The 26109-nt window shown below is 40.2% G+C and overlaps 4 protein-coding genes across 4 annotated transcripts; 2 read left to right on the top strand and 2 right to left on the bottom strand.

The window, feature by feature from the left end:
• The first annotated feature begins 7100 nt into the window (after positions 1 to 7100).
• On the top strand, positions 7101 to 8714 carry LOC145453176 (UDP-N-acetylglucosamine transferase subunit ALG14-like). The gene is made up of 4 exons (XM_080331155.1): positions 7101 to 7427; positions 7547 to 7718; positions 7783 to 7942; positions 8005 to 8714. The coding sequence occupies exons 1-4, from the start codon at positions 7298 to 7300 to the stop codon at positions 8173 to 8175; spliced, it is 633 nt and encodes a 210-aa protein (XP_080187281.1). The 5' UTR covers positions 7101 to 7297; the 3' UTR covers positions 8176 to 8714.
• Positions 8382 to 12406, bottom strand: LOC145453174 (breast cancer metastasis-suppressor 1-like protein-A). Its single transcript, XM_080331154.1, has 8 exons — positions 11965 to 12406; positions 10765 to 10883; positions 10578 to 10698; positions 9832 to 9918; positions 9497 to 9773; positions 8958 to 9062; positions 8778 to 8898; positions 8382 to 8579 (listed from the first exon to the last, which is right to left on the bottom strand). The coding sequence occupies exons 1-8, from the start codon at positions 12313 to 12315 to the stop codon at positions 8462 to 8464; spliced, it is 1299 nt and encodes a 432-aa protein (XP_080187280.1). The 5' UTR covers positions 12316 to 12406; the 3' UTR covers positions 8382 to 8461.
• A 1483-nt stretch (positions 12407 to 13889) lies between these two features.
• On the top strand, positions 13890 to 18915 carry LOC145453173 (breast cancer metastasis-suppressor 1-like protein). Its single transcript, XM_080331153.1, has 9 exons — positions 13890 to 14238; positions 14445 to 14859; positions 15803 to 15915; positions 15976 to 16096; positions 16780 to 16866; positions 16920 to 17196; positions 17362 to 17466; positions 17522 to 17642; positions 18720 to 18915. The coding sequence occupies exons 1-9, from the start codon at positions 14027 to 14029 to the stop codon at positions 18835 to 18837; spliced, it is 1569 nt and encodes a 522-aa protein (XP_080187279.1). The 5' UTR covers positions 13890 to 14026; the 3' UTR covers positions 18838 to 18915.
• An 804-nt stretch (positions 18916 to 19719) lies between these two features.
• On the bottom strand, positions 19720 to 23398 carry LOC145453170 (sarcoplasmic/endoplasmic reticulum calcium ATPase 1-like). Its single transcript, XM_080331149.1, has one exon. It carries the CDS (start codon positions 23299 to 23301, stop codon positions 20302 to 20304), a length of 3000 nt encoding a protein of 999 aa, XP_080187275.1. The 5' UTR covers positions 23302 to 23398; the 3' UTR covers positions 19720 to 20301.
• Between the last annotated feature and the right edge of the window lie 2711 nt (positions 23399 to 26109).

Genomic DNA, 26109 nt, shown 5'->3' with positions numbered 1-26109 from the left:
TGTTATTAAAATTGACTATGTATGGGTATATGCTATGTTCACGAAAAACAGATATGTGTAAAAGTCGGTATTCGACTGCGATAGTTTCAAAGGTGTTCCATCATTAGATGTGTGATGAAATTTAGCATGGTTCATTGCCATAATGTCCTACAACTACGTATCAAGTTTAGAGTTGGGATTCAATGTTAAGCATGGTAATTCCGTTATTAAAGTTAGCTATGTATGAGTACGTGCTATACGCCCCCGCAAAACAGATATACGCAAAAAGTCGATGTAGAGCCGCGTTAGTTTTAAAGTTGTTCCATCATGAAATGTGTGATGGGATTTGGTATGGTGCATTGTTATAGTGTCCTATAATCGCGTACCAACTTTCAAGGTGGGAATTCAATGTTTAACACGGTAATTCTGCTATTAAAATTGACTATGCATAGGTATATGCTATGTTCACGCAAAACAGATATGCTTAAAAGTCGGTATTCGACTGCATTAGTTTTAAAGGTGATCCATCATTGGCTGTGCGATGAAATTTAGCATGGTGCATTGCCACAATGTCCTACAACTACGAATCAAGTTTAGAGTTGGGATTCAATGTTAAGCATGGTAATTCCGTTATTAAAGTTGACTATGTATAGGTACGTGCTATACGCTCCCGCAAAACAGATGTACGCAAAAAGTCGATGTAGAGCCGCGTTAGTTTTAAAGTTGTTCCATTATGAAATGCGTGAAGAAATTTGGTATGCTGCATAATCACAATGTCCTACAACTACGTACCAAGTTTCAAGGTGAGGAGTCACATATTAGCATGGTAATTCTGTTATTAAAGCTGACTATGGATATGTACATGCTACCGAAAACAGATTTAGGCAAAAGTTGCTATAGAACTGCGTTAGTTTTAAAGTTGTTCCATCATGAAATGTGCGATGAAATTTGGTATGCTGCATAATCACAATGACCTGGAGCTCATTTAGATACGTTTTTAATGTAGTTACACACTCTAGTTATTTTGATGTAAAGAAAAAAATCATTCGATAACTCGATACAACTAGTTAACACGCGTTGATGTAACTTTCCTCATTTGTATGCATAGCCTACGCGAAATTGGTAACCGAATTTTTCGATTAGTTTATATTCCGTATTTTATTTAAAACTGAAACTGTTAAGTACTACTTAAAGTGTTATAAAGTGTGAAAAAAAGTGTACAAGTAGAATTATTATTATGTAAAGACTAAGTAGTTTACAAATTCATACGATTTTTCTTGTTGCGTTCCGGGATAAAATGTAATTTTTCGCTCTTTTTATTTTTTATTTTTTCAATAATATTAGTATTCATTTTACAAAAAACGTCGTGTAAAGATAAAGTACTTGAACATTTCGTAGTGCTCAAGTGTAAGTTTTTAAACTATTACCTTGACAAAATTTTCAGAATAGCAACTTTTGCGTAAATTCTGTCTTGCATTTAGTTGCCGGCCCTGAAAGCAAGCAAAGTTTGTGGTATTTGCGCAACATAGAAATTTGTACATTTCACGCTTATCTTATGTCGAAAACATAAGTTAGTTAAAGTATTTCGAATCATGGGTATGAATGATTTTAAAAAACCCAAATATGTCGCATCCAAACTTCGTGAATATTTTCGATTAGTTTTTTCGATTCTATCTACTTTAAAGGATTCAGTGTAGAAGTTTCGAAACTTGCATGAATTACAAGCTACATAATTCAATTAGTTAACACGCGTTGATGTAACTTTCCTCATTTGTATGCATAGCCTATGCGAAATTGGTTACCGAATTTTTCGATTAGTTTATATTCCGAATTTTATTTAAGTACTACTAAAATTGCTGCAAAATATGAAAAAGTACACAAGTAGAATTATTACTATGTCATGAATAAGTAGTTTACAAATTCATACGATTTATCTTGTTGCGCTCCGCGATAAAATTGTACTACTAAAATACAAATTCGGACTAAATCATGAATGCGTAGGACCTACCTTAAACATATATTGTGCACAAACAACTTTTTACAAGAACTATAAAATTCCACTCCAGGCGCTGCGGCTGAGCTCAAGCGAACAAGTATTTCGGACTTCAGGAGTCAAATTGTCTTTCTTATCGTAAATTAACATAGGGAGAATTATTCAGGAAATTTTGTAGAGTACCGTAGGCATCGATACATTGAGTGAAATGGGCTTCCTTGTCTTAAATTAAAACGGGCAGAATAAATCGAAACAATTAGCAGAGCCCCGTAGGCTTCAAGACATAGCTCAGGCTGAGATCATAGCCTAATAAAGAGGGTCTCGAGTGGGAAGTTATAGGAAGCAAGAATCGTTGTAAAAGTGTTGAAACTTAATTGCATCTGTAATTCCGTCATTAAAGTTGACTACGCATAGGTATGTGCTACGCTCCCGCAAAACAGATTCACGCAAATGTCGGTATAGAACTACGTTGGTTTTAAAGTTGTTTAATCATGAAATGCGTAACAAAGTTTGACATGGTACATTGCCATAATGTCTTAAATGCAATTATACTGTCAGATAGTTATAGCGAGAGGGTTTCGATGGTGACGTACTTGTATAATGCACATTTTGGAGAGATTAAGTAAAGGAATGATCTCAGATAAATCCATTAAATTAAGGTATAGGAAGTAGCTATTTACGAATAAAAGTTAGTATTCTAGGTCTATATTTCTGTGTAATACTGAAAATGTCATGAAGTTGAAGCAATTTGAAATCATAAACACTTTAGTATTAGGTACATATACGCGAAAAGCTACTTTAGTATTCTGATGGAGTGCAAATACTTGTTTACTTATCAACTTTGAAGGCTTGCGCAGTTTGTGGTGTGATACGCAAAATTAGTGTGTTCAAATCAGACCTGCCGTAAACATAGTGATGTCGCATTAGTCCTAAATACACATGATAGAATATCAAGGAAAAGTATCATCTAACGTATAATGAATGTGATTTATTTCTCGGAAGCAAGTCATTATCAAAACATAGTGATCAAAATTATCGCAGAGCAATACCGATTTTGCGTAAATTCCGTTATGCGTCTTACTACGTTACTAGGGATTATGTAGTTAGTTACGAAATTAGGTGTGCTATCTTCCCAATCGGTATGGAACAACATCAAAATCATCACAAAGCAATATCGACTTTTGCTTCGTAACTGCGAGTTAGGAATCGTTAACTTTATATTTTGTGAAGTAGAGAGTAGTTTAAGGGTATGTTAGTATAACCTTGACGAGTGCTATTGTCACACTCGATCATCATCTTTAAATCAGGGTTATCTCAATGATGTTGACTAAATTTACGGCTTCAGAACGCGCTAATTAGATCTAATCGTTATAACGCTGGGGTTCACGTACAGGCATCGGAAGTGTTTGTATAATTAAAGTCCCGCGAATCGCACGCCTGCGGCTATAGTTCGTTCGATTATTTTCGCTTGGGATTCGCGTATATGCTACTGAGCTGTTACGACTTTAGAAAATTATTGTTCGATTATTTTCGCCTTGGGATTCGCGTATATGCTACTTAGCTGTTACGGCTTTAGAAAATTCTACAAGACTATTCGGAACGCGCACATGCAAGTGACTTGTTTTCGTAGCTCCGAACTGGAGAATCGCGCTTGCCTGCATCTAATGAAAATAAGTCGTAAAATGTTGAGGCTGCAGAGACCGTAACTTGTATACATAAAATCAAGTTTAAAAATATGGACGGATGAGTTATCTCTGGCCAATAGAGTAATATAACCGCCTATAGTTTGGTGGGGTATTGCTATAATGTATATCCAAACAATCGTTGCAGACTCTGAATGTTACCAAGGTCCTTAACACACAAAAAAAAAATTATACATCAGAAGCGTAGGGATTGATATTATCAAGTCGCAGCGCTCAAAATCGCAAAGGTATTCAATACATATTGCTAAATACACATGGAAAATCAGTATTGAAATTCACAAAGCATTTGGCACTATAGGCGTGGCACTTGATGATGTTGCATAGATGATGTGGCAATGGGTGTGCTATAGGTGCGGCAATGGGCGGATGATGTGGCAAGGGGTGTCCTATAGGTGCGGCAATGGGCGGATGATGTGGCAATGTAGGCGTGGCAATTAAGGCGACGTGGCCTTCTCTGATTGGACGGCAACAAACGATTCAACCCTCACTACTCCCCTATCCCCCAGAAGTTGCATCGATTACCCTATGGTGAGCTAAAATTCATTGTTTATTTGGGTGGGAAGGGGCTGAAAATGTGGTTTCGGTCCCGGTTGCACAACACACAGCCACTTACATACTCCTGAACCGGATCGTGACCACCTCTGGTCTATGAGCAAAGCTTTGCTAGTGTGACGTCATAACTCATTTTGAAATCCTCTAGTGGGCGCTAAAGAATATCCGGAATTAGTGTCACAGAAATATGGTAACCCTAGCCTAGGCGAAATAAATAAGAGGCATGCCCACTGAATGAAAAGTAATGCCGATAATATAAGACGCAAGCGACAAAATGAGGTGGCATGTGGCGGAGGGCGAGGTCGATGTTAGGTCGTGGTCCGGTAATCCTGAAGACTGGCTAGTATTGATTTAGAAGAAATTGCTTGTATTTCGACTTGAATGCGGACATGCTCGACTACTGTCGGATAGCCGGCGAGATGCTGTTCCACAATTGGGGTCCAGCATACTTGATAGAGCAATGCGTTTTCTTGTATTCAGTCCTGATCATATGGTAGTTGTTCTTCGATGACGCGCGTGTGCTGTACTTGTGCGCTTTTGTCTCCGAGGTGAAGTACAGAAGTAGTCGTTGAAATTTGAGGGACATTGACCGCAATGGAACTGATACATAAACTTGGCAATTTCTAGCTTTCTACTAATCAGTTCATTGGTCTGACCCGGCCAGGGATCGAACCCACGGCCTATATCGATCAAGAAGCCGGACGCTTCACCATTATGTTATCTTGTCGATATCTACACCAGTGCTACTGTGGCCTGCATTCAAGAAATTTGAATATTCAATTTACAATCGATAGGAATGTTTTTACTGTTAAAAGGGATGTTTTAACTACTAATTTGCCCAATACATTTCCTGACCATTTATAATGGCATTACTCCCCTAATTCGTAATTCGTATTAAAACCTCCGGATATTGTGTACCTAGGAATTTGTGGGAGTGGGAGATAGCGTGTAGTGGTGAGCGTCGGCGCCATCCACGCAAGCGGTTCGGGTTCGATTCCCGCCGTCGGAGGTTATTCTGGGCTCCACGTCCTCCGTGTAGTTGTTCTCACGGCGACAGCCTAAAAAAAAGACGAGAAAGAAAGATCAAGGGACGACGGACGAAGAAAGAAAGAAAAACATCGAAGAAGACTGTGACATCGGGCACTGGGTCGAGGTGGATGCCAGTTCAAGAAACCCCGACTGGCTGGTCGTTCGACATCCCCCTATCTGTTCACTACATCGCATTGTGTCTTGTATATTACATTGCGTGTGTGTCTTGGGCAGATGAAAAAATATAGTCTGTCGATTCTTGATTTTATTGATTATTTATCTTGATCTCCTGAATCAGGATCAGAGATGGGCGGATTCCCAAATTTCGTGATCCGAATCTATCCGGATCCGGCTGGCAATTGGAAATTCAGAGTCCGAAAAAATCCGGCTGGTGAAGGTCCAGTTTGCAGAGAAGAGCGGATTGGGAATTTCTATGTCCTAATCCAATCCAAATCCGAACCTGCAAATCCAAATCCTAATCCTAATCCATAACAATTTCATATTCAAGTCCATGTCCAATCCTAATCCGATTCTAACTGGAAATTTAGAAAAAATGCTAATTTATGCAAGGGATGAATGGGGAAATTTTCTTTCACAACCAATGATTCCCTTGATTCAAGATAACTTAGTAAGCATAAGTACATTAATAACTGATCTGAATAAAGTTTGTCGCCATTCGCCACACGACAGATCGATCTCCCAGAAAATAGGTAAGTCCAATCCAAATCCTTATCCGTTCAGAAAAAAATCTTTAATCCTACTCCAATCCAAATCCGCCAAAATTTCACAAATCCTGTTTTTTATAATCCTAATCCTAATCCATGCTCATCTCTGCCAGTTTGGAATCCGAAAAATCCTGCCAGAACAATGCTAATTAATCATATTGCAGCAAAAAATCCGGCTAAAATCCGATCATCACCTCAAATTTAAAATCCGGATAGTGTAATGGTTATGCGTCCGGCTTCTCGAGCGGTAGGTCGTGGGTTCGATCCCCGGCCGGGTCATACCAAAGACTCGAAAAATGGTATCCGCAGCTATCCTGCTAGGCGCTCAGCAATCACGGATAGCATGGAGGAGAAAAAAAACGGGGGCGCAGACTAGATGACCTCATGGGGCCGTATCGCAACTCCGTCGCCAAAGCATCTCGGTGGTGCAGGCGAGAAAGAATATCATATCTCTCTCTCTCTCCGGCCAGGTAAAAAATCAATGAAATCCTGCTCCGGCTCCTGAACAGGACTGTGGCCATCTCTGATCAGGATCACCCACTGATCACCAGTGATGAGCGGATAGTGCTTTTCGAGACTCCGAATCCCTCCGACAACTTTTGTGTCTGGGGAAAACTCCCTCCGACTCCGAAGAGCTCAATCCCAGACTCCGAGATACTCCGATGAATCTCGTCAAGTATCCAAAACAGTGACAAGCATGGTACATGGTACACATGGTACAACATGGTACATGTGATAATATGGTTGGCCTCATAGTATTGTTTACTCTCCAGTCCCCAATTGCAGTGCAGATGGCTGATTTTTATGCACTTGGCAATCATTTTTGCATGTTACCCGTCATTTTACCATAGCCTTTATAAAGGCTATGATTTTACAACTTTACAAGGTGTCAACTGTCTGTGTTTTGGTTTGTAATCATAATCAATAGTGTATTCTGGTCAGAGCTATCCAAATATATCGGAGACAAAAGTTACAATCCTCCGAAATTCTCCAAAAAAATATCTGTAGTAAACTCCGACTCCGCTCCGACTGTTACAAAATCGGCCAAACTCCGCTCCGAATCCACTCCGACTCCGCTCCGATGCTCATCACTGCTGATCACCGGGCTGCATGCTACGCATCAACGGGTTTCGTTGAGTTGTTGATGTCTTTACGCTTCATTGCATACTGATGGAAATGGCTGACAGCTCAATCCTTATGAAAAGAAGATAGCAAATTTCAGCATCAGGCAGGCTGAAGTAGTGTTAAATACGTGAAGGCGCGCCAAGAAATAAACTATTAAGAGAACGAACGGTTCCTTCTTCCAAATTTTGGATATGACGTGCGTAGGAACTGTCATAGCGATATTCGCCATCGCAATTTGTCGGCTAATTTGGATCGCAACGCGTATTGGAAAGAAACCAACTCCTTCCATTCGGGTATCTGTACTTGCAATAGCTGGGTCAGGTCGGTAAATATGATTGCTTCGATACCTTCCGATCTCTTCATTGTATTGCAGTCTTGTGGTGTTTTGAAATGATGAAATCATAGTAATAAACTGAACTGAGTAATTACTATATTTTCAGGCGGCCATACAACTGAGCTTCTGCGACTTCTGAAATCCCTTTCGAAGCAGTATACTCCTGTACACTATGTCTTTGCTAGCAGTGATACAATGAGCAGAACGAAGATCATGCAGCATGAAGACGAGCGCAAAAATGTTGAAGGAAAAGATTTCTATATTAATACTATTCCTAGGTATGGTACCTTCCTGTTTTTCTCAATCTGCGAAGAGTTTTTAACTGGTCAATACTAATTTCAGAAGCAGAGAAGTTGCTCAACCATGGCTGAGCAGTGCCTACACCACACTGATAGCAATCATCCACGCATTTCCTATCATATGGAACACATCGCCAGATCTAATTCTGTGCACTGGACCTGGTACATGCATTCCTCTGTGTCTTGTAGGACTTCTATTCAAGGTTTGGGTGAATTCTGTTAAGTCACACTCGTCTGAGACTCTGAACTTCCATTTCCATTTTAGTACTTCGGACTAGGAAAAGCCCAGATAGTATTTGTGGAGAGTATATGCAGAGTAAAGACCATGTCATTGTCTGGACGTTTGTTATATCGCTGGGCAGACAAGATTTTCGTGCAATGGCCTGAACTTCAAAAGAAATATCCAAAGTCAATATTCATCGGTCGAACAGTATGAAGCTGCACCGCTATGCAATTTTTCGCACTATTTTATCGCTTCCTGAACACTGGGTTCAGCAAGCTAGATAGGATCTGTAAAGTGATCACTGAGCTTCCTAGTGTCGATTGATACTGCTCCATTGCTATACTCACACAATGAAAACTGGCTAGCGACTATGGTGGTCTTGGAACACAGACTGAAGATAATCGAAAGAACCACTGGGACAAGTTAGAGATATGATTGTATTAAAAAATATATCACAAAATTGAAAACGGTATTCCAAGCTCGCAAGCAGCGGTCAGGTTCACCGTGGTCGTATCAAATACCGTCCCTTCAAAAGCTGGTGTGTGCTTATTTTCACTAGAGTACTGTTGCTCTGCCGAACTGTGATGTCGTTGGAACCAATTGAAGTAATTGTTGCGCTGGAAAGAAGACGCGTGTTGGAATTAAGTATCCATTAGTAAGAAGGCTATCATGCAATTAATATGTGATGGTACTTTAAATGAAATCTTATTTGCACAATAATCGTCTTCTGTTCAATATACAATTGAATAGTATGTTTGTATATTCATATTGAAATGAACCTATTCCATGCAGAAGTGGAAAAACACTTAACTCACTGTGTGTTGCTCATCTCCTTCCCTTTCATCGTGATGGTTTGTCCTCTTTGGAAGACTCTTCCGTTGTACGTCAATTTGTGGTCGTTGATGCTGCAGGTGTGCTTCAATTTTGAGAAATGGTCTATAGAGAGCGCGAGATTGAACTCGACTGAAATCATGGGAGAAATAGAAGCCCCGTACCTCGGTGTCCAGATTTTCTTCGCTTGCTCGCCGTCAAAGCTCTCTTGATCACGGTCCAATCGTCGACTATGTCGTCCTCTCTCAACATGTAGACTATATACGGGCGTACAGCGGAGTTAAGGATGATGTCATCATTAATGTTACGAAGTCAGGGTTGAATTCAGATGCGGTAGTTTCAAAGGTACATTTGGTCGAGGGGCGGCGTATTGTTAGCAGTTAATCGGTGGCAGCTACTTTCTAAATTGTAAGATATATCTTCACGCCTAATGCAAAACAAGTAATTGGCACAACATATAGGTAGAATCTTCGAAAATATATTAAGTTCTAGTAACACGGAGTATCTCGTGCAATTCTTATGACAATTTAACTCATAAAAGTGAGAGAAACTGTTGAAGTAGAAGTGGGAAAACCTACTTTAGTACTCCGGTAAAGTAGAAGTAAGCCTATGTTGTTACTGACCAACTCTTGTTGGATCACAATTGAGTAATAAAATATGTAGCATAGATAGTAAGTTGCGTGTTTGGATTGTAAAAGGATATCCGACACTGTCACCGGCTTTCTCTTCCTCTTGTTCCCATTGCCATTTGTGAAGCCAAAGTTGAACTGACGTTCTTTTTTCGATTTCTTTCCATGACCCTTCAGTCCCGACTTGGCAACTGGTCCTCCGTGCATTGAGCGTGACTTTTGTGCGTTCGCCAACGCCGTGTCGGTCCAGAGTTCAGTCGAGAAGTCCACGTTGTCACGGTCCTCCTCCAGAATTTTGATTCTTTCCAGTATCTCCGCTCGGATACCGTCTGCCATTATGCTCTTCTCATTCTGCAGCGAATGTGAAATATTGAAAGAATTCGAATACGCTCGGTCAAGTTGGTCTCACCTCAAAATGTTGAGTGTTGGCTTGCGTTTGCGACTGGTACATGCATCTGATCGAGTTTTTTCTCAGCTCTCGCAGTCTCTCGCACACCTGATAAATTCATTGATTGCTGTATTAATCTCTAGGACACCACTTTGACTTGATTCGCTGTATGAGAAATATGGAATCACTCGTTACCTGGGGTAATATTTTCAAGTAATCAAAATGATTTTCCTTCGCAAAGCATTCCGAATCTACCCGACACATCGAAAAGTGACCAATCGGTCACTAATTTCCTCGACTCGATGTCCATGATTCGCCGTAAATGGTAATGTCTCAATTTGATGGAAAGTGAACATTGTACCAAATTGGGGCTGAACTGGGGCTTATGTAGCACACAACCTTATACGTCATAGTCCATTGACAAACAGGCAGGTTGTATGCATGCCCAACGCTATAACTATCATGTACTATTCAGTTCAAGTAATGCCGCATGGATTGAAAAAGTCGTCATGGCATTATTAGCAACTAATAGGCAATAGCCGGCATTAATTTTAATGTGGACAAAAACGGCATATATTCAAACCACTTAAGTTATAGTTACTGTTGTGACATAATAATATATGACACTTGACTTGGAATAGATTCACTCGTATACTGGTACTGGATTTTCCCAGCTTTAATTACAATTTCAAGATTTTCCCAATCAGAGATTACTTATAAGGTTCACACATAACTATATATTTGAACGAATTATGATCAAGACCAACCTCTATCCTGGTTTCTTTGCCCTGCTTCAACACATTGAATGGATTTAGGTATTCTGAAGCACTTTCAGACTCGACTTCTTTTAGCTTGCATGTGATCTGACTGTGTCGCTCTTTGTAAAGCCTTCAGAGAAACGAATTTTCAAATTAATCGAAGCATAAAAGGCGATGGACCTTCAATAAAGCTTACTGATCTCTGATGTCTGTAAATTGTTTTTCGATGGTTGACATTTCATCCAAGCATTGTGATCTTATTCTGTTGCAGTCTTCTTCGTCTAGTTCTGAACTTTCCGCGTCAGAATCTTCGTCCTGCATTCAGTACAATACACAACAGGATTGAACATGATAGCAACAAACATCACACCACAATTGGTCTGAACCTGTTCGTCGCAGTAGGCTAGTGTTGAATAGGCTAATTACAGACAATTTTTCCAGGAATTGCGAAATCAGAAATATGGAAAATGAGCGCGAAAACAGTAAAAAGTTTGATTCCTAAAACAATGAAATAGCGGTTGATCTTTACAGCATAGCGCAGAGCAACTCTGAAACACGGGAATGAAAACTTGTGGGAATAAGGCGGAAATTATTTAGCAATATTTTGGTGAAACAGCGGCCTTGATATGAAATTAGCCGAGGATGAGCGTTAAACAAAAATACACTTTAGCGAAACACGGAAAAGTAAGTCATGCAAGTTCAACACTGATTAGGCTGAAAATGACTGATCGAAATCACACGTCTTCATCCATGCTCCACTTTGTGCTAATTCATATTTTCATTTCATGTAAATATTCTGTTGTTTTCATTACAAGATCATTCCGGTGATATAAGTACAAGACATTCTACTGTTTACGAATTTAAGAGTTGATCTGCTATAAATATCCACATTTTCTGCTGTTTCGGCGCTTTAAGAATCACAATTTTTCACTATTGTGATTTAGTCTTTGCAGTTTCCGCTATTCAGCATTTAATCCAATTGCAACAAGGTGCAGACTGATCATGTAGCAAGTTTACTATCATGAAAATTTTAGCAAGATGTTTTCTATGACAGAACTGACAATGCTTGTGACCAGTGAGTGCGTGCAGTCGGCAGATACATTTCTCATGCACAGGACAGAAGTAGGCCTACCTACACCAGTTCCATAATGTATAATAATTATACAGGTTGCAGAATTGTCCTCAACATTATAAATTAACAGTCACAATAGTCAGGCTAATGGTTGCACTCAAACTTCCTTACAATATGTAGGCTGTCATCATCACATGGGCCGAACGCCGAACCCTATAAACTATACGATGTCTTCCACACACGATTAGCAATAAATGGTAATCTCCTACTTTTCAACAGCAACATAATATGGATATAAGCAACATTCATGTAGAAGACACTCACCTCCTCGTTACTTGATGATGACGATGATGAAGATGAAGGCGAAGAAACAGTACTTCCACGAACAACCCGGGACCTATTGCTGTTGCTGTTCATTTCCTGTAGCTTTTTAGCTTGCCTATCTTGGCGCTTTTGTTCGGAGTTAGCAACAGACGATAAAAGCGATAACATATCATTTTCCGCATTGTAAAGCTCTCCAGATAGATTATGAGCAATATTTGCAAAGCGATCTTCCATGCTAACTTCGCCGTGGTTGCCGGTTTGTGGAACTATTCCAGATGAAGACCCGCTAGAGTTTAACCCCGCGGCGTCCTGTTCTTTCGGAGATTCCTCCATTTTTTCACTACACTCCATTTTCAAGGTGAATTAGATGCGAGCTTGAAAAGAAAAATACGTTTATACCTGCGCCACCACTTATTAGTAATGTTTATTCTTCACTCAATAACCAAAATGTGACATAAAATAACAGACGAAAATCGAGAAAATAATAGCTCAGTGATAGAAACAGGGTACTTCTAGAAAGTATTGGTACGGTGTAGAAATTGGATAAATTGCGCATGTTCCGGTTCAGTTCTAGTTTTCAGGTTAACTGCATCTTCAAGAAGACTTTCGCCACCTAATCTAAACTAGCTGGTTTTCGGCCTATACAAATTGACGCGAGATATTTCTATACGCAACAACTCAAATCATGGTCTTAAAATGAAAGCAGACTGTCTTAGGGACCCAGCAACGTGAAGCAGAGACAGTCAGAACGAAGTACTACTACTTTTTCGACGTAGTCAGGTAGTTTTTCCTCAGGGATATATATCCCTGGTTTTCCTACTCCCACAAATTACTGAACTGGCTATGTCTTCACTGCATACTACTTCTACTGCTATTTAAACATCAAAACAACTTACTTTTTACACTTATTTTGATTTTGAAAAGTTGAAAGTAATTTTAGGATACATCAGATGAGCTGTAAATTTCCATGCTCAAACAACTGGTGGTCCAGAGGTTGAAGAGCCTTACATTACTCTAAAAAATTTAAACTGTAATAAAAAGGTCAAGGGTGCAAAATACAGTGCAGGTGCTAAGATTGTTTACTTGAAAAACGTCGTAAACGTGCATAAATTTGAAATTTCGAATCATGGGATCAAGTACTTGAAAAATATCGCGCTTGTATCCAATTGATTTTCCGAAAACCTGGGATGTGCAGTGTGCACCCATAGCCATTAACATCGTAGCTACGCTGTAAATTGCTATGGTGCGCCCAATGATATATTTGAAGAGCTTCATGGAGATACAGAGCTAAACCGGGGCCTACGATACTTATTACTGAATATCTTAGGCCCCGGCTTCACTATGCAATCGGATAGTATATTCATATTGAGATGAACCCGAATACTTTCGGCTATATATCATTGGCCAGACCTGGAGTGAGGAACAGTATCTCATCGACTATCCGACAGTCGACGAGCATGTCCAGTTCACATTCAAGTCGAAATACAAGTAATTTCTTCTGAATGAATACTAGTCAGCCCTCAACATTTACCGGATCACGACCTGACATATCGATCTCGCCTTCCGTCACAAGCCACCTGATTTTGTCGCTTATCATTTTATATTATCTTCTTTTACATTCATTCAGTGTATATGTGCATGCCTCCTATTTACATTGCCTATAGGACCAGGTGGGTGTCTGATCTCAAAGACTACTTCTAGTCGTTTTGGCACCTTCCTATATTTCATTGTATCGCAGTCTTGTGATGTTTTGAAATGATAATATTTTATGAATAAACTTGAACCAATGATATAAATATATCATTGCTTGAACTTGAAGTTATTGAAAAATCCAGGTCTCGCGCATTTCTAGTGGACAGTAGCGAGAATGACGTTGCTCACGCTTGACTTAATGTGTTGATATTGCGATCGAATCTTCATTCGCAGCTCGCAGCATTATACTATGCGGGACTGCGGCCACTTTCGGATGTGGCGCGATATGTCTCTCGTCTCGCTAATCGCGAGTCTGTCATGCAATATTTGATCGCATATTCCATTATGAACAGGGATAGTTCTATAGAACATGAGTAACTGCTGCATTCCGGGGTGCTCCTGGACTTTTTCCAAGGCCAAAAAGTCCTGTACCAACCGGTCTTTCTTTAGGATAATGCGACCTGAATTTGCGAAGAGCGACCAAGAGAAAACGCATAGGGAGTCGTTGCGGAGTTTTATTTTGTCGTTGCAAGATGAAAAACACCATTATGACAGTATCATGCACCAACTTCATAAAGAAAGGTAACATCAGAATTGAGTTGTACGTTTACACAATATGAAATTGAAGATCACTGAAACCAATTTCGTTTGAAATCGTTGAGACATTTACTTTGTATGTATAGATTCAGTAGTTCGAATTACAGTAAAGAAGTTGTGGATAGTTTTTTTTTCTGAATTAAGGTAACATCCCTGCTTTTTTAAACTGATTTCATGCAAATATTTTTCAGTGCAAGCATTTGCGATGTGCATTTTGACGAAGATGACATCGTCACAAAGAACAGAAGGAAAGATTTGAGGCTTGGTGCTCTACCAAAACGTCATTTGCCATCATCTATGAAAGGGCTGAAATCTGCTGGGATATGCTTAATCAATTGCAGTCCTTCATCTGGAATGGCTCCGCAAACCAGCTCCCACGGTGAAGATCGTTTTGCAGATATTACTCAGAATTTATCTGGAGAACTTTATAATGCGGACTCTGATATGCTATCCATCTTGTCGTCTGTTGCGAATTCGGAAAAAAATCGGCAAGATAGGCAAGCAAAAAAGCTGCAAACAATCACCAGAAGCAGCTCTAGAGTAGTCCGCAGAACTGCGGTTTATTCGCCTTCATCTTCATCATCACCATCTTCGAATAATGAAGAAGTAAGCTGTGTTGTAGTTATATTGAAATCTTTGACGTTTATGGGATAGACCTACTAGTATTCAATTATTGCATGTAAGCGAGCAAGGAAGTAAGATTTGTAGTATGCCCGCATGCTATGGGGTGTCTTGAATATGATTATAGGAACTCTTTATCAAATTCAAATTAGTTAACACCCACTTTATTCTGCGATGATGAATAAAAATTCTCTCTCTCTCTCTCTCTCTCTCTCTCTCTCTTTGTATGGGTGTTTGTTTATGCTGGTATTGCTGCATGAAGATGAGAAGTGTGACTGAGATTGTAGTTTAGTTAGAATCAAGATAGTAAAATCAAGTGTCTGGTGGTCCAGTCTATGTGATATTCCATATATGTGATAGTCCATATGACATTCATTCAAACTTGGCTAATAATATGCTGTTTATGTGTTTCTTCTTAACCTAAACAGTGTCCAGTTCTGGGTCTTTTAGTGCAACCTAGATTCCAATCACCTCTGTCATACGAAATTTCTAATACTATAGATAACACAATGGTAAAGTATCTAGCTTCTCCATTGTTAGTTAGTTGGTTCGAGCCCCCTCAGGTCCGACCAAAGACTTGTTTGTAAAGCTGCTGTTCCCAGCTTCTTTGCTGCTCATCTCCGCTGGCACTCCACGATAGCCCGGTACAGAAAAATGGGGACTCGGTGACCTTCCAGTTCCTTTCCATATCCATTGTCGAAGCACATCAATGGCGCAGACGAAAATATGCATATCTGTAGGCCTACATTATTTTACTTTTGTTGTAAGAAAACTGCAGACTGTAATTAGCTTATATAATATTTCTAGTCGTCACATTTATGATGCTGTGACCAACAGATTGATGGTGGCATGTCATTGTCCACATTTCTATACACACCTTTGTTTTGGTAATACTAATTTACATTACTGTGTATTCTGGTTGACGCAGGATGAGGATTCGGAAAGTTCAGAACTGGACGAAGAAGACAGTAGCAGAATACGCTCGCAATGCTTGGACGAAATGTCAACTATCGAAAGACAATTCACGAACATCAGAGATCGGTATATTATTTTGAGAGCGATTGACGCATATTATGTTTTTTAAACTTCAATGTTTTGAAGGCTTTACAAAGAGCGTCACAGCCAAATCACACGGCAGCTAAAAAAAGTAAAGTCTGAAGCTGGCTCTGAATATCTTGATCCATTCAATGCGTTGCAGCAGAGTCAAAAATCCAGGATCGAGGTTTGTGTGGATAATAGTTCATTGAAAAACAATCTGCAATCGTGAGATTCTCAAATTATAACGATGGATGATATGCTTCTTTATAAGGAATTGTTCACTTTACATCTGTGCTCAACTGAACAAATTTCAAATATCACTCCCACCACTATATAACAATTATTTCATTGTCTCAGCATGAATGACTTGATGGTAAAAAATCGAACATATTTTGTTGGATTGATGCCAACTGGAATTTTGTTGGCGGAAATACGACCAATTGAAATACGTGCTTAAAGTCACATTTTGTCTGATACCTCATGCAATTTGGTATACCTTTACTGCTATTGCTGACGTGACAGCGTACTGTTATAGCGTCCACCTTATGTATTGGCGGTTATGTTTTCGAACTGGTATCCACTGCTTCCCGGCTAGCCAATTGGCACTCCGGAATTGCATGAACGGGAAAATATGGTGATGCTGACTCCCTTCCGACTCCTCTTCCCAGCAGGGCAGATGATAATATACAGTTCGGCTCCTTCCTGCTTTAGTGTCAGTTATAATTTGCCTCCGTCTATCGCTCCCCAAATATTTATATTGAACATTCAAATTTGATCACAATAATTGTCAATAGCTTTGTATTACTTGACAAACGATGTATGACAAGTTGGTACAATAATTAACTCGGTAATTGATGAATTTATCAGGTGTGCGAGAGACTTCGAGAGCTGAGAAAAAGCTCGATCGGACGCATCTACAAGTCGCAAATTCAAGCCAACACTCAACATTTTGAGGTGAGACAGACTTTTGACAGGGTGCATTCGAATTCTTCAGATACATGTTTCAGAACGAGAAGAGCATGATGGCTGACGATATTCGAGCGGATATACTGGAGAGAATCAGGATTCTGGAGGAAGATCGAGATAATGTTGACTTTTCAACTGAATTGTGGACTGACACGGAGCTCGGAAATGCGCAAAAGTCGCGCTCAATGCACGGGGGACCAATTTGCAAGTCCAGACGGAAGGGTCATGGCCTGAAATTCAAAAAAGATTGCCAGTTCAGCTTTGGATACGTTAATGGAAATGGAAATAAGAGGAAGAGAAAGCCGGTGACAGTGTCAGATATCCTTTTACAATCAAAAGAAACAACTTTATTATATTACTACATACAAGTTTTTACATTTTAATGCACAGTCAAGAAAATCTTAAATTCTAGCAAATCTTCATTAGGCCTTGTCTTTTTTGTGTGTGTGATTAAAGATGACATTACCCTTGACTCCACCTCACGTCCATATATAGTCTACAAGTTGAAAGAGGACGATATAGTGGACGACTGGACTGTGATCAAGAGAGCCTTGACCGCGACCAAACGAAAAAAGTTTGGAGACTCAGGTGTGGTACTTCTTTTCTCCCGTGATTTCGGTTGGGATTAACTCTTACCCTGTAGACTACGTCTCCAAATTGAAGCACACTTGCAGCATCCGCGACCACAAATTGACATACAATGGAAGAATATACCGCAGAGGACAAACCGTTACAATGAAAGGAAAAGATATGTGCAATACACAGTAAGTGGAGTGTGTCTCCATATACTCCAGTAGATAGTTTGAAGAAGTGGATTAATTGGAACAGGACTTTGCTGACTTTCTTTTTTTAAACAATTGCTGAGGTCAGTTGTCGTATCTTGGTGACTAGCACAGAATAATTTGTGACATGTGCAATTGGTGCAATTATTCTGGTAAAGTCCAGAAGGGTCACCTCGCCCAGTTTTAGGTCAATTGTACCCATAAAAGTCCACCCAAACAATACATTCTACTTGGCACAATTAAAAAATTTAAAAGGGAGCAGTTTAGCTGCCAATACTGCTCAAGTGGAAGTGGAGTGGAATATGACATAACAACTTGAGTAAGTAACGAAAGTTGGAAAAACCTATTTAAGTACTCCAAAGAAGTACTACTTTCCTGGCCACGTCCAATTATTTCCGCCACATGGTGTCAGAATCAGTATTATTTTATCAATTGCCACACAATGAAAAGAATGGGAGGTATCAAAACGACTTGGTGAAATCCAACCAATCAAACTGCTACCTTGGCCTACGAATACAGTACCGGTGACTGAATGAAAGAATTTGTTAAAAGATATGCACATTGCACACTCAAGGACAAATAGTACAACATGGATGAATCATTCCCAGGTTGAGTATTATCAATAGTTCTCGAGAGTTTATGTATACAAAGCCATTTTCTTAATTAACTGTGTAGCAGTGATGAAACTATTGACACGCATAAAATACCCCCTTAGGTTTGTTTGTTTTTGGGGTATTCATGGTGTTTGTCGACTATTTTGGTCATTTACACCAGGCCGATATTCTTATTATTATCTGTAACTGCCGACTTACAGCACGGCCCACCTCTAGGCTTTTGTAAGACGCCGCTGACGCGGAGGAGGTGCCGAGGAGGAGCCTAGGTGAACCTCCAACACTTAGGTATCGGAATTCGGAAGTCGACCTCGGTTGGACTCGAACCCGGACCCATTGGTGTTGCAGCCGCGGATTATACCGCGCCTTATTATATTACGCCACCTTACCCCCTTAAGCGTTGATTTGTTTCGCATGCATATAATTATATCGCACCTGTTCTTTTCAGCGCGACAATAACTTCAATTGGCTTGAACGACATCACAGTTCGACAGAGCAACAGTACTTTAGTAAAAATCAGCTCACATCAACTTTTAAAGGGAAGGTATTTGATAAGACCACGATGAAGCACCAGCTACGGTGCACAAAATGGAGACGGTGTTTTTCGTTTTATTATGTCGTTGCTAATAAAATCTTACCTTGTAGTTGTGTGTATTTAAAATTCATCAGTCGGTGTTCCAAGACGATGATAAAATTATGTTCTTATTTGTGGGTAGAAGTGTGAGAGTAGTTTGGGTTATGATGAGCATTCGTGACCAGCGCGAAATGGGTAAAAATAACTATACGAACAGTCGTAGGTGTGAATATTTATCTTACGTTGGGCATTATCGAAACAGGTCGCCATATACTTACTCCTATACGTGCACCAACCATACCAACGAAATTGGAGAGAGCAGATGTGACCTCTATTTCGATACTTGCTGATCTTGTGGCCTCCGAAGCACCAAGTATAGACATTCACGGCATATGGCGTTGGAATAAGGCAGAGTTGGTCAGCGACAAACCCGATTTTTCGGAGTACTCCGGGAGGTTCTGCTTACTTGCACTACTTACACAAATGACTATATTTTGCACTGCGTCCGTTTCTGCTTCAACAATTTTGAAGCCAATAAACTACGGACATTTTGTCCAGTAAAAAGTGGTGTTATATATTCGGCACCATTGGTCATTCTGAGGTGAAACATTCCTCTTACAATGTTGAAATCCATTATCTGTGGTTGACTAACGAAGGCCTCGTTCTAAGCTACTTTTCCTCCCCCTTTTAATTACTTGTACGTCGAGTCTTCAGTACTTTCGTTTTCTACTATACTTCTTAGTAATGTCTTTGAAATCGCTGTTTCTACTAGTAGTTGATTGCGTCATTACTTGAATGTATACTTATTTTACCTTCACAATATCGTAGACTATTTGCAAGTCAACATACACTGAAAAACGTGGGCGACTCGATGTTGCAATGATTCGATATGTATTCAGCAAAGTCATGGTCAATTCAATTGAACAAAGTTAATCATGCACGGCGAGACAAGGTTTGGATATACATACACTTATATGAATTTTAAAAACTTCCACCACACCTTACTCAAAAGTTGCATCGAAGTTTAAATATTATATAGTAGTATTTAGGGCTCCAGTATCCATTCATAACTTTCAAGTGTGTATATATTGAGGACTTAACAATATTTATCATTTTAGAAAGAGCGTGTGACAAGTGAAATGCGTGTTAAGCTGCATATCTGATCGCTTATTATTTTGAACCTATCAAATGATGAACGGTATGTGATAGCGAATAATCAAGTCTACATTACACACAGTGTGAAGATATATAGTGACCACTGACCATGCGTGCTTTATAACTTCAATATACATCTGATAAATTATGGATGGTGGTGAATTTGTACATGCTAATCCAGTGAAAAAGTTCCAAACTAGAACAACTACCATCTTGTACCCAATGCGTTGATGTGGTTTGCGGATATTTACAATTACATTTCCAAATAAATTCGAAGCGTACACGTAACACTCAGATTCATCTACTTCTCCTTTTTCTCATCAACCTCGACGTAATTTCGTGCAATGAATTTGAGGCCTTCGTCGATTGCGATGACAGGAAGAGATATTTTCAAAACAGTCAACCACTCAGTCAGATCTAGCGGGCAGATTTGGAAGATCATAGGAAGTGGTCCAACGTGGAGGATAACAAAATGAAGCGTGAGGGACAGCACTATCGACCCGATTAGCCAGTTATTTGACCAGGGCGGCATCACCAAAAGCGATTGATTTTCAGAGACCGAGTTGAGAGCGTTGCACAATTCGATTATGACGAGAACAGATAAAGCCATGGTCATCGGATGAGGGTCTTCGAAAATCTTGCAACTCAATCCTTCAAACAGTTCCGGATTGGAGTGACACTGCATGTAGTGGGTGACTTGCCACCAACTCATTTGCGGTCCGTTCGGGGCGTATAGGAACCACCATGTCGACGCGCCTACTGTGGCTGCTCCTACGTATATACCAATGGCGCAATACCGACACAAAAGCCAGCCGTTGATCAATGTGTCTTTAGTGGAGCGTGGTTTCTTTGACATGATATCAAGATCGGGTGGATTAAAGCTGAGAGCAGTTGCGGGAAGCCCATCGGTGACCAGATTTACCCAAAGGAGTTGAACAGGAATTAGAGCTTCTGGAACTCCAAGAGCAGCAGCGAGGAAGATACACACGACTTCGCCAATATTTGAAGAGATGAGATATCTGATAAATTGCTTCATGTTATTGTAAATCGCTCTACCTTCCTCGACAGCTGCCACAATTGAGGTGAAATTATCATCAGCTAGGACCATCTCGGCGGCAGTTTTAGCTACTGCAGTACCACTACCCATGGCAATACCGATTTCAGCCTTTTTCAAGGCAGGAGCATCATTAACACCATCTCCCGTCATGGCAGTAACGTCGCCGTTAGCTTGAAGGTATTCAACGATCTTGCTTTTATGCGATGGTTCCACTCTGGCGAAAAGACGGGCTCTCAAGCAGGCTTTAAACTGCTCGCTTTTCGGTAAATCGTCGAATTCACGTCCGGTGTAGGCCAAACCTTCGGTACACTCATCTTCTCCGAACACTCCGATGCGGCGGCAAATAGCCTCGGCAGTTGCTTTATTGTCTCCGGTGATAACAATGACTCGAATACCGGCGGCTCTGCATTCCTGAATAGCACTGAAAACTTCGGTGCGAGGCGGGTCAAGCATACCTACCACACCGACGAATGTAATGTTCTTTTCGTAATCAGCGAATTTGGTGGCATCGGCGAGATCCATCGTGCACGGCTCAGGTGGGTTGTCAACTGTACCAAGCGCGATGCAGCGGAGAGTGTCTTTACCGGTACCGTATTCCTTGATAATTGCGGCGATTTGTTGTTTGATTTCGGGTGTCATTGGACTCTTCTGGTTACCCACTCGGACGTGAGTGCATCGATCTAAAATTCCTTCCGGTGCGCCTTTTACGAACATTTTCGGTCCGATTGGAGATTCGGGGTTGGCGGGCTCGCAATAGGTGCTCATTGATTTCCGGTCGCGTGAAAATTCTAACGTGAATACTTTCTTCATCATGTTCTTTATTGTCTGACAGCAGGCGTTCGCGCGTTGAGATTTCGACAACGAAGACACGTTAGTGTTGAATACGTTCATCTTCTCACAAAGCACTGTCAACGCGGTTTCGGTTGCTTCACCGACCTTCTCGTATACTCCTTTCGATGTATTGAAATCCAAAGAGGAATCATTGCATAAGGCACAAATAGTTGATAGCTCTACCAGAGAGTCATAATTTCCTGGTGTGATTTTCTTTCCATCTTTGAACACATCGCCGGATGGCTCGTAAGTTGATCCCGAGATTGTAAATTGGTCAATTTTTGCTCTTTGCGATTCAAGTGATTTTACCACGAACATCCTACACACGGACATTTGATTTGTCGTCAGCGTTCCAGTCTTATCCGAACATATGACGGAAGTACAGCCTAACGTTTCCACTGATGGAAGACTTCTGACGATTGCGTTCTTTTTGGCCATTCTTCGTGTGCCAAGGGCCAAGCAAGTTGTAATCACGGCGGGAAGACCTTCTGGGATTGCAGCAACTGCCAATGCCACCGCAATTTTGAAGTAGTACACCGCGCCTTTGATCCAAGACCCGCCGTGGATTGGGTCGTTGAAATGACCGATGTTTATGGCCCACACGGCAATGCAAATCAGCGTGATTATTTTGGAGAGTTGGTTGCCGAATTCGTCTAATTTCTGTTGCAACGGAGTTTTTTCGTTTTCTGTTGCCGCCATTTCGTTTCGTATCTTTCCAATTTCTGTATTGCTACCGGTTCCCACGACAACTCCAACAGCTTTACCTGCGGCGATGTTGGTACCAGAAAATAACATGTTTTTCTTGTCCTGGTTGACGGCTCTCAAATCAGGGACGGGTTCAGTGTGTTTGATAACGCTGACACTTTCTCCTGTCAATATGGCTTGATCAACCCTCAATGTAGTCGATTTAATGGTTGTGAGTCGAACATCGGCCGGTACTTTATCACCAACAGCCACTTCTACGATATCTCCTGGCACAATTTCACTAGCTCTAATTCGCTGGACAGATGCTCTGTCCTGACGAAATACTTTACCCATTTCGGGTTCATATTCTTTGAGAGCTTCAATTGCGCTCTCGGCATTTCGTTCTTGCCATATTCCAACCACTGCGTTTGCCACGAGAATTAGCAGGATTACGAATGGTTCTACGAATGCGGTAATCGATTCTTCCCCGTCTTCGAACAACGCTAAGACGAATGATATGATTGCTGCTAGCAACAGAATGCGGACTAACAAGTCTTCAAACTGTTCCATCAACAGTTCCCACAACGTTTTTCCCTCTTCTGCTGGGAGTTCATTTGGGCCATATTTTGATCTATTCTCTTTTACTTGTTGCTCTGACAGGCCTGCATTTTCCGAGACTGCAAAGAAGTCTAAAACCTCTTCGCTGTCCTTCGCAAAGGCGTGATCCATATTGGATCTGGCAAGTCAATGGTCACTATCGTAACCCCAGAGAGTCTATGAAGTAGGCGTCTTGAATCGCATGCAATTGATTAGAATCTGCGTCGCGCGTCGGTATAAATACAACACGGCCTTTAACTTTTCACACACTCGGTCTTAACCTTCAACAACGATTAACACGAAATCTATAAGAGATTACGAATTGCTGATGAGGCCTATAGGAAACTGTCACGTGGGAAGTGACTTTAGCGACGCAATACCCTATTTGGGCTGGTGCACTTGGCTTTCGAAAATTTTACAAACGTTCATGTCGTGTCACGACGCAAAGCATCATTTTGCATAGATTTCATATAACTAACAATTTAAATAATTACATGTGGAAAGCAAATATCCTCACAATCTCGAAAAGCAATTCCTCGCCAATTTTTACGACACTGTCTAAAATTGGGTGCACCGGACTACTGGTGTATTACTAGAACAAACGTTAATGTAGGCATTATAGTCACCCGACAATAAGGTATAGGTCTAATGCTCTCATCCGTCAGTATCCCGCCGTTATTATTTGAGTAAAGCTATTGTCACGAAAGCTCCATAATATACAGCAGCTGTATTTTGTTTATCTAATGTTTGAGTCGTCATTTACGTCCATTCTTACTGGAACCAAGAGACCACAAGACCTTATATATTTGATACGAATTATACTCAATGGAGGTATAAATGCAATCCAATATAAATTTCACAGTACAATATATGCGTTTAAGCCGTTGGAAAACATATGTTATCGACCACCAGTTGCAGTAGTAATTTGACAGACTAACGTTATATTGAAGACCATATTTTGCTACCCAAATGAACGTTGGCTTTACGCGATGCTTGTGCCCGACGATTATGACGAAACATGGACTAATAGTGGTAAATATTATTATTGCTCAGAAATGAGAGCGCAGGTAAGGTAGCAACCTTTCGTTGCCTTCGAATCAGTAATGTTACCTGCTATATACTCAACTCTGCAGTTACATGAATTTAAAATTTCCACTCTGTGTTTCATAGAGTGACCGATGTTGTCTGTCATCGTTCGTTATGTGCATTCGGATGCCTATAAATTCACGATTTTGATAATTGAATGATGTTAAAATTGTCGAGATTCTCGCTCTTCATGCGTGCCAAGGGATTTTACTAATATTGACCTTAGTGTCGGAAAAATGAACTTATACTATTATAAGTTGGAACTATAGACGAATTTTTGGTTCGCAGAAACTTCACTCAAATTGCATAGAAGCCACAATTCGTTTATAGTATATTTACGTGAAATTGTCCAAATGTTTCCTTTCGAACGATCTCATCGTGCTAGAACTCGAAATAAATTTATTCGGTTGAAAAGTTCAAGGCCATTCAATCCTTGATCCACTCACTTAGCACTCTGTTGGTTTGTTTGATAGTTAACACTTTTAAAGAACCTATCGGCAGCTTTGCGGTAAACGTCGATGACCGATAACGCAGCAGGCTCTTGCACAACGTCGATTTTACAGCATATCAATGGCTGATGTAGGCCTAGCAAAGATTATTGAAATCCTAGGATCGATTGTCGCTAACACCTTGTGTTTTTGCAATAGAGGTTGTGACGAAAGCCATCTGTCTGTATATTCACCCAACAGGTAATTTGGATACCGTCCAAAATTTTCGCGTTACAATTACGAAAAGCCGCCGATTATTAGAGGGAAGTTTTTCCGATTTGGTGACTGGCTGTGACCAGACATAATCGTGATTTGCAACCGATTACAACGATTACAGCGTTTTCAAGTAATCGTAATTGATTGTTTGCAGATACGATCGATTGCTTTGTAAAAGGACGATTTCTCTACGTTTTATTTTTAAAGGACTATGAGATAAAAACAGGATAATCTAACTAAACAACGAATGTAGTGCGGCGCATTAAGTTATTGACCGTCATATTTGTAATTTTTACTACTCGCTATCTAACTTTCAAGCCCAGCTATGGGCCGTGCTACAAGACGATGGATCAGGAATAGCAATCGAAATATTGGCCTGGTGTATAATGTCAAATGTAGTTTAAACACCATGAACTTTGAACAGCTATGATTCTGCTTGTATTCTAACTTTTTTCTTGAACCGTCTATGTGGACTAGGGCTCTTCAAAAATGACTGTTTTTCTCAAATCGTACTGGCTACTTGATAAAATTGTTAGGTTACCTAATTTAAGCCTACACACAAAATTTGGTTCAATTCCAGCCAGTAACCACTTTGCTACAGGAGAAGAAAGTTTCTATTTATTATATAAAAATAAATAATAAAAATTTTGAAAATTTTCTGTTCACCCCATGAAAGTGTTACGCTGTCTATAGAAACGATGCTGACCAAATTTGGTTCAATTCCAACCAGTGAAAGCGGAGTTATTGCCGTCGAAAAATTTGGATTTGAATAAAATAGTATTTACGGTGACCGATTCTTTGTTTATTTATTATAGTTGTGCTCACCGTAAATACTATTTTATTCAAATCCAAATTTTTCGACGGCAACAACTCCGCTTCCGCTGGTTGGAATTGAACCAAATGTGGTGAGCATCGTTTCTGTAGACAGCCTAACACTTTCATGGGGTGAACAGAAAATTTTCAAATTTTTTATTATTTATTTTTATATAATTAATAGAAAATTTCTTCTCCTGTAGCAAAGTGGTTACTGGCTGGAATTGAACCAAATTTTGTGTGTAGGCTTAAATTAGGTAACCTAACAATTTTATCAAGTAGCCAGTACGATTTGAGAAAAAATTCATTTTTGAAGAGCCCTAATGTGGACTGCAGA

This window comes from Botryllus schlosseri, chromosome 13 (genome assembly GCF_051294905.1).
Source record: "Botryllus schlosseri isolate E-star chromosome 13, Bs_hap1, whole genome shotgun sequence".
Classification (NCBI taxonomy): Eukaryota; Metazoa; Chordata; class Ascidiacea; order Stolidobranchia; family Styelidae; genus Botryllus; species Botryllus schlosseri.
Note: the sequence above shows the minus strand (reverse complement) of the source record. Positions and strands in the feature narration are given on the sequence as shown.